We start from the raw sequence: 13079 nt of genomic DNA, 5'->3' as shown, positions 1-13079 counted from the left end.
ATTCCCTACCTGGCTATGAAATCTGGGATGGATTCTCTTCTTCAGTCTACTAGGTTTATGTCAGCATATCTCCCTTTGAGTTATCAGTATAAAAATGGAGTTAAACAATAGAGAATTGGCTATATGTGGGGAATTACCTTTAAGGGCTAGAATTTTTTGGTAAGGTTTACATTAGATTTGTGGGATATGCCAGATATATACACCAGGCATTCTCGCATAATGTATGTGACCAGTTGGTATTTCCACATCTTTTGTCTGTATGCATGTACCTTTGAAGTTCTGTCCATAACTTTTCAAGAGCAAAGAACATATCCTAGAATAGTTTACCAAGAGACATGGCTATATTGACATCACCTGAAAAAATTTTAAAAGCTGCATGGTGGGGGGTGAGACACAGTACAGTCAGTGAAAGTCCTGCCATAGCTAGGGATGGACTAACGTTCTTCCTCTTCTTTCCCTCACCTTCTGATTTATATAGCAAGGGCACTGTTTCTAGCTTGTGAATTAACTATGAGAGCTGAGCTGTAATTGAGATTTCTGTCATTGATATTCACACTCGGCAGGTTTGGTACTATGATATTTTTGTGTTTTCTGTAAATATTTTATGAGCAGCTGCCTTTCCTACTTGTTTAACTAATACGCATTTAAGTCAAAATGCTCCCTCTACCTAGAATCTGGAAATCAACAGAAAGCTATGCTGCAGTCTTTTCCAGCAAGACCATCATCTGCTAAAGATAGCTGGGGTGTTTCAGGGAAGCTCGGACATCTTATGCTGTTTGGGGCATTGCCATCTTTCTGTTCGCTGTACAGTGCATAGCATATTGAGTGCATAGCATATTGAGGCCTTGGAAATATTGACTGAGGCTGCCAGTAAATATTGAAGTACAAACAACAATGATACAGTTAAACTGATATTGTTGTCAGCAGTTCCTCAATAGGAGGATGACTGTATAGTGATATAACTCCTATATAGATATTTTATCCAGGCTAAGACTGGGTTTTCCTCAATTTAATCTTGCATTTCTTGGAAAAGAATTTAAAAGATACCTGATACCTCAATTCAGATTTTGCTCCCACAAAAACAACGCTGTAACAGAACCTGTCCATTTTATTAGACTCAAGATAAAGAGCACGAAGATTTTGTCTGCAGCACGCAAAAAATAGCAGTCCTTGGGCTGTTAATCTTTTAAAACATTACTTTCTTCTCATTCTAGCTTCCTCTGTCATCTCTGTCACAAGATAGCAAGTTAGTGTACATTCAGCTACTGTGGGACAACATCAATCTCTATCAGGAGCCAGGAGAGCCTCTGTATATATCCTGGAGAAATCTGAGTAAGTGAAATGCATGCTAGAGGGAACAGGGCTTGTAAAGGGGAAGGAGTCATTGACTTGTATTATTTTTTCTGCCTCTGAAGTTGCTGTACCTCTTAGGAACAATTTTTCCCACATTTGGAAAGCATGTGAAAATCTCTATGGGAAAACACTTGTCGTATTTTGTATACAAATTACAGTATTCTCTGTGCAGATTTTTTTGCTTCTAAACTGGGAAGGGATTTGATCCTATTGTACCCTGTACATAGATTTCAGTAGTGATATATATGTATCTGATCTTTCTTGTTATGTTACAGTCCTTATCAGGTAGTCAGGAAAGGGAAGAACTGATACAAAGAAGATTCTTTCTAAAATAAGAAAGTTCTTTTCTTAAAAAAAGCTGTCACGTTTTTGTAGCTGCCTTTTATCACTTGTAGCTGCAGTGCATATGCTAGCAGCTTCAAGTCACCTGGCTTGAATTCTGGGAGGAATTTGAAACATTCTTGGTAGATATTTTACTTCTTTCTTCCTTCAGAACCAATTGTAGTTTTTAACTATTAAAAGCAGCTTAACCCAGGCGAGAGCTAGGTGTAGAGCAAAAAGAAATCTAAACACTTTTTCTTGTAGGACTTAAGCTGCTTATAGGAATTTGTTAGGAAACTGTGTAACACATGATGGAAGAAAAGTCAGTCCCTAGGAATAGCTTAAATCTAAGCAGACAGGCTGAATAGCAAAAGGCAAAGGGAAGCTCGGAGAATGGTGCCAATGTAACATATTTTGCCTTTCAAAAGAGCTTATTCGTGTGCATTGTCTGCAGGGTGCTAATTTAAAGGTATAGATGCCAGCACACACTCTGGAACATAAACGAGGGAGCAAAGCTTGTTACAAATGAGATGAAAAAGAGTCAAATTTATATCGTTGACCAAACATGCAGTAGGTTCAGAAGATATCTGTTAAACCTGTTGACAAGCTGTAGTGAATGGTGAGGGTTGGTTTTGTTTGGTTTTGTTTTTTGTTTTGTGTTTATATAGTCACGTTCTATCAAATTAATTAGCAACTACTGGGTCTGAATTGACTTTCATTAACAAAAAGCACTTCCTTGCCCTTTACTACATAGCTTTGACATGCCTTGATTCTGCCTGCAGCAGAACTTGTTGGCTTCTCCTGGATGTTCTGGTTTTCATTCAGTGACCTTCTTCAGCTCAGTCACTCCAAAACCAACAGTGCAGCAGAACATCCTGTAAGTGATGCCCAGCTAACTTCTGCTCCAACTTCATGACACCTGCTCAGTGGTTATACTTTATACAGTGGTTATAAGTTGCCTTCACAAATTATTCCCCCAAAAATGTAGATGTTTCCTTTTCTCCTTGCTGCTTCATTTTTTTCTTCCTTTCTGTGTTGCTTCCAAAGATGGAGGCATAGCATAAATGTTACCAAGTTTAGTTTCTTAATTTTTTTGCATCACTTCAAGCCTATGAACTAATGCTATTTGGCTGAAGTATGGTAGCCTTCAGCTAGTTGCATTGCTTACCTAGGACTTGTGTTTTTTAACCAGATATAACACTCTTCTCTTCTATGGTGGCATACTTTTGAAATCTAAATTTAGTATTAATATATTGCAAGTTGAAAAAAACTGCTTTGTTTTATGGAGATATTGTGGCAAGAATATACTTCAATAAGTGAAAACAGGTTTTTTTTTCTTGTGCTTCTGTGTGATGAAGTGCCCAGGGTGTTATAGATGTAGTTTGTGTCCTGCTAATCTTGGTGTGTGGCAAAAATTGTGTAAATAAGTAAAACTACTCTGTTGTAGAAATTTCTGTATAGAAGAGGGTGTAAAAGTATACTCTACATGCAAATGTGGGCAAATAGATTTCTCACCCTCCCTGCATTTCTCACTAGCGAGAAAAAAAATATTGTAAGTTACAAAAGGTCTGAATTGCCGTGTTTTTCATCCAGACTCAGTGGAGAAGAAACCATCCACAACTTCAGAAGACCAGCAGGCAATAAGCACTTTGTTAGAGAACGTCAAACTAAGTATTCAACACAATAATGTTCTTAAACCAATCAACTTCCTTCTGCAGAAAGTTCAACCAGGTGTCAAAAGACAAAGGTACAAGGATCTGTCTGTCTGTCTGTCTCTCTTCTTCAACCCCCTGCCCAGCTCTACATTAAAATTTACATAAAATTACACTTAAGGATTTTAAGTAGGGATCTACTTAAAGTGTATGGAAGTGAAATAAAAATTGCAGGCCATTCATGGTACCCAGCACCATTTTCATGGTCTTTTTGCAGTGTGCACACCCCTCCTTTGCCACTGATTGGCCATTGGGCCCTAGCGGCCCTGTCCCTCACTGCTGATTGGCTGAGAGGGCTGCCCGTCATGCTTCCCTGCCACTGATTTGCAGAGGAGCAAGGCCATACAAAAGGCAGCTCTCTCTGCTCCTCAGGGGAGGAGGGAGCGGCCACCACCTTGGCTGCTCCCCTTCATGCCCATGGGTTCCCCCCACCTCCCTCTCCCCAGTTGGTTGCAAAGCTTGGCCACAGTGGCCATTTGCTTTACTGGGGAGCCAGCATTTTATTTTTAGTAAGTTGTTTTTTTCCAGCAATTCCACACAAGATCATGGGGAACATCAGTTTTTGTGGTTTCTGTGAAAATCATGAACTCGCAAATTGAATAGGCCTTTAATATGGTGGTAGTTTAGAGAACGGTTAGCCCTATCTGAAATTTCCAGGCTTCTTATGCAGACACTGTAATTCTCCTATTCTGTATCCAGATACTTGGGAGCAGTTTTTTGTGAGAGTACTTAGAGGTGTGTATGGATTCTCAAATGTGCAGTTGTTGCAATGATGTCCAGATTAGAAGGCTAAACATCCATTTATGCAAAAGTAGATATGTAATATGCAGTGTCTTTGTGCCTCACTGTAAATCTAACAAAGATGCACCACATTCAGTGATATAAATGTATCCAGGTTCCATATGGTAGGAAGAAGAAACATGTTGAGCAATTTAATTAAAAATAAAAAAAAGTAGACATCTGGAGGATATCATACATCATGGCTGTCCATCTTCTAAGGAGTGAAGGGCTGTCTGCACTCACTGGAGCTGCACCAGGGTGAACCATGGGGCCACTGGGCTGCATGCAGCATGAATGTGCAGCACCTGCACTGCACATTTGGCCTCACCTTGTGCTACCCTGTGGGGTGGGAGCAAGCAGTGGAAACTGGAGAAGGGAGAGCCCAGAGTTGTGGCGAATGATAGGGTGAACTACAGCTATGCAAGAACCTGGGGACCTGCAACTTAAACTCTGTGCAGGCCATGTGCAGCCCACGGGCTGCCGGCTGAACAGTCCTTTCATACATCTGGCCACTTGTATTACATACTCAAGTATTGTATTTAAGAGTACCGTATTCCATGCTGTAGAAATATGATGCAATCTTAGTGAATTATAACATAATCATAACAATACCATTACAAGTAACTTGGCCCTTTTTGATTGGTGTTTCAAGCACTCATCACCACGGAAAAGCATAGGCAAGTGTCAACCTCAAGATTCATCTTGACCGTTTTCTGAATATTGTTCAATTCTAATAAAAGTAATAAAATGTTCTAAAACTAAAATCCTAATTCCAATTCCAAATATTACTTCATGAATCGGGCCTCAAATTTAAAAAATATATATTTTAAAAATAAATGTATGGGTTTATTTGCCTTGTAGGTTTTTATAGCAATAAGGCCAATTTTCAACCTTTCTTCCATAACTGACAGCAAAAAAACATTTTAAATGGATTAATCTCTTGTTTCGTAGAGTTGGGGCTTAAACAAGAACACTGAAATTTACACAGCTAGTAAAATCATAAGCTACCAGTGCTGGAAAAAAATGTTTACAATACAAATAAGATTATGCTTACATAAAGCTGAATTATAGAACACAAACATACTTTCAGCATAGACTTTTTTGAGGTTATTTTGTACTCTTAACTCAGCTTTAAAATATTTTACAGAAGTTTTTACCGAGAAATCCTGTTCCTGTCTTTGGTGTCCCTTGGCAGACAGAACATCGACATTGGTGAGTTAAAATGTGACATGCACGATTATTCATTTGTACATGCACATTAAAATGAAGAGTTGGGGCATATGAATTGGCATGCAAGTAGTGTCAGAAAATTAGTTTTATGCCTTGAGGTGTCCATGCATCTGTTGAATTGGCCAGCATCCTGACTTCAATTGTAAATAATGAATACTAGCTTCTGTAAGTATGACTCATGTGATGCTTGCTTTGTACGTAAAGTAATTGTTGGAACTTGCAGATTGATTTATATGGCAACCCAATTTTTGCAGGAAAAATTAAATTTGCATTCGAACGTTCTATGTAAATGACTTAAATTATGTTCTTTCCATTCCAGAGGCCTTTGACAGTGAGTACAGAATTGCATATAAAGGTCTAGCTTCAGATGTGCTTGAAAAGATGCAGAAAATAGATGCACCTCCAGGCAGCAGGGTAGAGTGGTGCAGAAAATGTTTTGGAGCCCCTCTCATTTAAAAATAAGAAGAAATACCACAGAACTTTCACAACACAAAGCAGAGATGGAACAAAACTGGGAGCACACAAATGTGGATTTCAGTTCCCAAAAGATGATGCAAAACAGCAAGCTGGTGTTAAATCTCTTGTGGACAACCTTTGCATCTTATTTGTCATCTCATGCAATGGTGTAAAATATTCTAAAATACCTTTGACCTTGTTTATAGCTAGGGTTATTCCACTCTTTGATTGCTGATGTGCCTTTTACTACTTGTTTGTATATATGTTTTTCTTCCTTCTCATCCCCCATCTCCAATTGCATAGAGGGAGGAGATAAATACCATTTAATTGGTGGCTGCCTTAAGGTCCATCAGTACTAAAATATTTTATTGAAATACCTTTCTAGTGAACCAGCTTAAGTGTGCCCGTACGATTGACCATAAGGTAAAGAGAGGGATCTGTTGTATATCTGTTCAGTGTGTATGTATTGGAACCCTTGGATTGCAAGTTGCAATGCATTTCCCTTAGACAGTGGTAATGATACCAAACAGTAAGTTAGATGCAACTATTTTGACAGATTTCCCTGTCCAGGGCGATCAAAAACATCAGTTGACAGACTTTAACTCTTTGTTTTGACTGTGTTTAAAGCTGTTTAGTTTCTTTACTCATAGTGTCCTGCTCTGTGAATTTGGAGATAACTGTGAATATATTCTTCCAAACAAATGATGAGCTGCTTTCCTGAGCAGTTTGGAGAAGGGTGTTTTTCTGCAAGTCAGGGAGGTAATTTAAGTGAAACAAGGGTGGTACCAAAGGGATTAACAAAATCAAAAATTGTCTAGAAATTAAGCTTTATAGAGTATGTTTCAAAACAAGTAAGTGTCCCTTAGGGTGAATTTGCAGCTTCAAATAACTGCCCCCCCCGGGTCTTGGTCTCTCTTTTTTAAATCTGTGGGGAAATTACTTTGCACTGTTCAATATTCAAATTCAATATTTTTATTACACATATATTTATAAATGTGTTCTTAAAGGTGTGTATGCAGAGAACAATTCGAGAGCTTAAGTGAATGGTCTTAAGAGTTAAAACCCTCTTTAGTTTCTTGCTGGTAGATGAGAACTTGTTCACCTCCTATTCCTACTTAATGATAACACTACGCATGCCCTTGGCAACCTGCAGTCAAACACTGATTTGGGATTTTTAACGTGTCCAAAGGTGGATACACGGCAACATTTGTGGTGCTGTTTCTGTTGAAATCATAGACATGCGCTGATGCAACTTCTCCTATATTTTACCAGTAACTTCACTCATGGGAGAAACAGCAAGGAGAAGGGATTCATAGAGTATTAGGAGCATAACTAACTAAAAGCACAATCACACTCTAAGCTTGAATGTATTCTGTTCAGACTGCTGCCTTAGCTACATCTTTACTGGTATCCCACACTCCAGGATTTTGACTTAAAAAAGATCCTCATACCCCTGATTGTTTTTGAAAGGTAGCTGAAATCCCTCCTCAAAAACACAATGCTTTCAACAAGTTGCTGACATGCGTCCCTTCAAGCAATGGTTTTTAAACTATTTGTAGCAAACTTTTTTGCATTGTAGGCTGGATCTATTGTTTTTAAAGTAAAAATGGCTGATCCTTAGCTATGTTAGTGGGTTAAGTAGAGATGGAAACATTTCCCCCCATTAAAATGTATGCATTGTTACTACTTAGAAGCAGAGGGGTAAGAAAAAGGAACGTTTTTTTTACTTTAGCCTTTGGAGGCTAATTGTTCACAGATGTAGGGACAACGAAACCATGCTGCTCATGTTCTAATTGTGTTCAATTTTCATCTTTCTTCCCAACAATGATAAGACACGTGGAAACAATTCTTTATTTTAAACTAAATAAAAATTCCTACAAAGTGCTCTCCCAAGCATTTTTTATACTAGCATTATAATAGTCATTAAACAAATAAGAATAGCAAAGATTGTGCCTTATACTTCAGCACTAGCTTTAAAGCCCCCAAAACTAATTTAGCATATTCCACTCATAGATTAATAGATGTTAGGGTCAGAAGGGACCTCAATAGATCATCGAGTCCGACCCCCTACATAAGCAGGAAAGAGTGCTGGGTCTAGATGACCCCAGCTAGATACTCATCTAACCTCCTCTTGAAGACCCCCAGGGTAGGGGAGAGCACCACCTCCCTTGGGAGCCCGTTCCAGACCCTGGCCACTCGAACTGTGAAGAAGTTCTTCCTAATGTCCAGTCTAAATCTGCTCTCTGCTAGCTTGTGGCCATTGTTTCTTGTAACCCCCGGGGGCGCCTTGGTGAATAAATACTCACCAATTCCCTTCTGTGCCCCCGTGATGAACTTATAGCCAGCCACAAGGTCGCCTCTCAACCTTCTCTTGCGGAGGCTGAAAAGGTCCAGTTTCTCTAGTCTCTCCTCGTAGGGCTTGGTCTGCAGGCCCTTGACCATACGAGTTGCCCTTCTCTGGACCCTCTCTAGGTTATCCGCATCCTTCTTGAAGTGTGGCGCCCAGAATTGCACGCAGTACTCCAACTGCGGTAACTGGTACTCCACTGGTAACCCTGAATAAGCAACTAAACCATGTGGCTACTTAGAACAATTTAAATGACAATGCATTTTGAATACACTTATGCTGATCCAGTTCTGTAAAATATAGGTTAAAACAGTATGCTAAAGACTTTGAGTGGTAGCAGCCCGATTCCTATCTATCCTGTAACCATCAGAGATTAGGATCTATCATTGAAGCACCTTTTACGTAGTGACTCTCACCTCATCCACTGTTACAAAAATTGAATATGACCCTGGACTTCTGTAAACCAGTTTCTCAGCCTGTGGTACGCATACCCCTGGGGGCACACGAGACATAGGCAGGGGGTGCGCAGGTACCCCAGCACTCTCTCTCGCCTTCCTCCTCAAAACTATGGCAAAAAATTTGGTGCGTCACCCATTGCACGGCACTTTAAATTCCCCAGTAATAATTTGGCATGCCACACTTTGCGCAACACTGGGTTCAGCCCTCCTAGCTTTGGCCAACATCACCTCTAGCCCAGGTGCATACTTGAGTTGTGCATCCCTGGTGTTAAAAGGTGGCAACTCTACCCACACCAGACCAGGCATCTATCGTATCACGTCCTTATGTACACAGCCCTTCTTCCAACATACGGGACACATTAGTCTGTAAATATAAAAAATTTAGCAAATTAATATTAATCTGCCTTGGGCTGCCTGTCACGGGGCCCTCGATGGCTTGCTGAAACTCCGTAAGCAGCCCTCTGCCTAAAATAATTGCTTGCCTCTGAGTTAGGGGATACTTGCTACTTAAAAGGTTGAGAAACACTGCTGTAAACTGCCAGAGTAGCTTGTTTATTATGGTACTAAATACTGTTAAACCTTCTTCCCTGGAATGCGTAGCAACCTCCCCCCACCCACCCCTCCAAGACATTCAAAGATTAGCTTGAAAGGATCCCTTGATCATTCTTGCACATACCTGAATTCCAGAGCTGAAAGTACTATGCAAATCTAAATGAATCCATTGACTGAAAAGTCTACTGAAACTTACTTTCCAATGTAGAATGCAGGATTTTGTCATTGAAGTCCAGTTGACTTCTTGGTTTGTACTAGGTGATTAACTAGCTGACCCCAGATTGCATCCTCTGAGAGTGAGGGTTCTAGAAGCAATTTGCTATAAGGAGTGTGTTTTTATGGACCATTCCCTGGCTTCCACCGACTCTGGAGTAATTAGCTACAACTGACAGGGACTGATGCAAGTTGTGCTGGAAAGGATTTTTCAGAGATTTGTGCTGACTAAATCTGAATATGTAAAATACCAAGACTGTACTTGGAAAACAGACATGACACACAACTAGCTGCTGCATATTTAATAATACCCATATGCTTGAAAGTCTGGCTCAGAAGGAAGGAAACCAGCCTTTGAAATCTTTGTGGCTTTTTCTCCTGTCCCAATCCAGGCAATAGCAAAATAAATGATTTTCTGCAAATCAGTAACTTCTGTGGGCCACAGAGGACCGACTGAAACTGGTTTCTTTTTTTCTCCTATTAATTGTTGTTCCATAGTGACACTAAATATAGGAGTGAGCTTTATCCAGGTGTCAGAAAGGTAAAATATAAATGGTTATTCCCCAGCTACTCTCTCTCCCTGTTAAAGGTAGAAAAAAAGTGTCTATGTTACCTGGGAACCTCTTGTCTAGAGAAGCAAGTTAGTTCTCGTTGGCATGTAAAAACAAAAAAAAAACCCAGCCAGGGTTGATATGGAGGTGCTCTGTCTGTACATGTATATTGGAAACCCAGTTCACAAGCCATAAAGATGATGGTGGTAGACGGATGTTGCAGGGAAAGCCTGCTACAGAGCTGGACAAATAAATCAAAGTGCTAGAAACAATTACTTTAAGGAAACTGAGGGGGTTTATGGTATTTTGAATGAACTTGTGAAATGTTAAAAGGATTTTTTAATTAACAAACTTAACAAACAGGGGAACAAACTTTGAATTACTACCCTGAAAATTTGCACTATCAGTGAACTGTGTGGATAGGATGCATTTTGCCACGTTTTTCTAATTTCTTAAATCCACCAAATATGCCTTGTTTCTTTCAGTTTCATAGAAAGTGTAAATAACTTCATAAAGTTTGAGGTCAGAATTTGTTTGTTTTTGTGGGGGTAAGAAAATTCTAGGTCATTACAAAGATGTAAAAACCCAGTGGATTCCAAAAAATTGATGTGCAAAGACTAGGAAACTGAATGAAAAGACTGTAATTGGGATAGATTCTAGCTGCATACCACAACACCAGAACTCTGGGCATTGCTCATAGCTGGACCCTACTCGGCTCAACTATTTTATATAAATGTGGGTTCAGTCAGTGACATTTTAATGAGGGAAAACATTTAGTAAATATGTGAAACTAAATTATTATGTTTTTATAAATAAATTAGTCTTACATATAGTTGATTTCATGTTTGCTAAACTCTGAATTCACACTACACTAACAAATTACTAGGTTTTATTCCATCCTAACCCGGAATGTTTTTTTCTGTACTGCCTCAGTAGAAAAGAAAATCCAGACTTTAGTTTGAGAGTTCTCTATTTTCCTGTAACTGCCTTCACATTGGCTATATTATTAAAGTATGTATGAATTTGACTATAGAAATTTATATTTTTGTAACAGCTGTTTAAAAACATTTCAAAATTTCAGCTGGATTTATCAATCTTTTCAGAATATTAATCAGTTTCCTCACTGCAAGTAATTGCATCTCTTTAAATCGGTTTTTTAATTCAATTTTATCTGTGCCCTTTAATAAGGCAGTTTTTCATTTAAGGTGAAACCTTAACATGCCTTTTGTAGACCAGCTTTTCCTCATCAATCTTTTTAAAAACAAAATCAACAACCTTGTAAATTTTAAGTGCTGACCTGGAGCAGTTGAATTGGGAACAGTTCTGTTGCTGTGCTATATTTTGTGATGCATAATAGCAAAGACACAGTAATTTGATTTTTTTTTTGGTTTTCATTCTGCATCAATCAGCAGTGCAAAGGGATTATGTTTCCTGTTTTTACAAGTACATTGAGCTCCTTTTTAGGACCTTAAAAATAAACTGTGTATGTTAATGAGGATAAAAGGAAGTAGTGTGAATATTTTATCAATTTATTAAATGAGTTGGAAAGCTTTCTATTAATAATACAAGTAAATTTGCACTGGGAGACTGTTTGCGAACTGTTCTAAAATGGCATCCATTTACTGTGCTTTGATCTAACAAATGTTCTGTGTAATGGGGTTTTTTTTGTACATTTCTCAAGTTGAAAAGGGCGCAACGTGTATTCTGAATTTTGTATAGGTATCCTAGACTATTAAGAAATAACTTGTTAATGTATTTCTTAAAATAAAATTTGTACAATGCCATCTAGAACTTCTTGGTTTTATTTTTATCAAAGTTCTTAAAAAGCAAATATGTCAACTGTGGGTACAGCTTATGACAAGGTATAATGTACTGACACTTCTTTGTAAAGGTCAAACACCTATCCCATTTAATCAAGAGTCTTTGCTGAATTTTTTTTAAGCTCTCAGGTAATTTAAATTATAGCCTTCCCTGCTGTAAGTGTAATGTTACGTACTATTGTATGTATTTGAGCTTCTGTAACATCTTCGATGCTCAGTATAGCACAGATATTTGCTACTGCAATAATGAAAATTCAGTTAGTAAGAAAGAACCTAGCCATAAAACTGCAGTTTTGCTTTACGCCCTTTTTAAAATGAAAACTTGTCAGTGTTGTGATGACTTGTCTGTTAGTTAATAAAATTTGAAAATTAAAAAAAAAAAAAAAAAAAAAAAAGAAAAAAGGTAAAGGACAGATGTTGTAAAATGCTGTATTGAGTTGTAAATTAATGTGTTAGTGATCAGATTTGCACCATTGTTTAAGTGTGTGAAGATCTCTCAGTGGAAACTGGATTTAAAAAAAAACCAAAAAAAATCAATGATTTAAATCAGGGTTCTCTCCATGATTTAAATCAATCTACCCTGCTTTATTCCTAAAGGTGCTGTGTGTGGAGTCTGGGGAAATAAGAGATGCATGGTGTGATTTTGAATGGTGTCTCAACTTCTTGCTTCTACCTATATACAAAACTAAGAACATTCTGTCTTCACAGTAGAGTTCAATACCTGTACAAGCAAGCTTGAATTCTTAGGTGCCAAAATCTGACTTTATTACTGTATTAGTTTCATCACCATCTTAAAGTTAATGTTTTTAGAGTAACATAACTTCATATACACTTGGAACAGAGCCTCCGATCCACAAGCTTCCTATTTGCTAGGAAGCAGAGCTGTCCAGTTTCAACATAGCCACAGGCCACATACTGCAGGCACAGCTCTTCCCTACAGCACCATGCAAGGCTGCACTGGAGGACCATTAGTTGGACAGTCTTGACTTAATTCTCCAAGAAATTAAAATGCTTGTCTTGCAACCAAGACAGTGTAACAAAACTTGTAATTGTGTAAATACTTGAAGCATTATGGGAAATGCTCAGTTGGATAATGAACATATTAGAGGAATAAAGGCCCCAAGTGAGAAGTAAAGCAAACAACCTAATCACTAATCCTGCACTACTTTATCATCTAGCATCGTATTGGGATGTCTTTTGTGTCATGCAAGCTTCTGCATGACAGCGGTTAGCACCAGACCTAATGTATCTTTGTGGTACAGCGCATAAATAGCTTAGGTAGTTGA

At 38.4% G+C, this 13079-nt stretch overlaps 1 protein-coding gene across 7 annotated transcripts in view; it reads left to right on the top strand.

Moving 5' to 3' along the window:
- DENND4C (DENN domain containing 4C) overlaps nucleotides 1–11757 on the top strand; it is a 177188-nt gene extending 165431 nt beyond the window's left edge. For 6 of the 7 annotated variants that reach the window (XM_059724675.1, XM_059724674.1, XM_059724678.1 and 3 more), the window contains 4 exons: nucleotides 1215–1332; nucleotides 3268–3421; nucleotides 5314–5378; nucleotides 5716–11757. In XM_059724675.1, the coding sequence (XP_059580658.1) occupies nucleotides 1215–1332; nucleotides 3268–3421; nucleotides 5314–5378; nucleotides 5716–5852 (474 nt within the window). In that variant the 3' untranslated portion in view covers nucleotides 5853–11757. The other variant, XM_059724676.1, reaches the window with a different exon arrangement.
- The last annotated feature ends 1322 nt before the right edge of the window (nucleotides 11758–13079 follow it).

Source organism: Alligator mississippiensis, chromosome 3 (genome assembly GCF_030867095.1).
Source record: "Alligator mississippiensis isolate rAllMis1 chromosome 3, rAllMis1, whole genome shotgun sequence".
Classification (NCBI taxonomy): domain Eukaryota; kingdom Metazoa; phylum Chordata; order Crocodylia; family Alligatoridae; genus Alligator; species Alligator mississippiensis.
The sequence above is the reverse complement of the archived record's forward strand: the minus strand, read 5'-3'. Positions and strand labels throughout refer to the sequence as shown.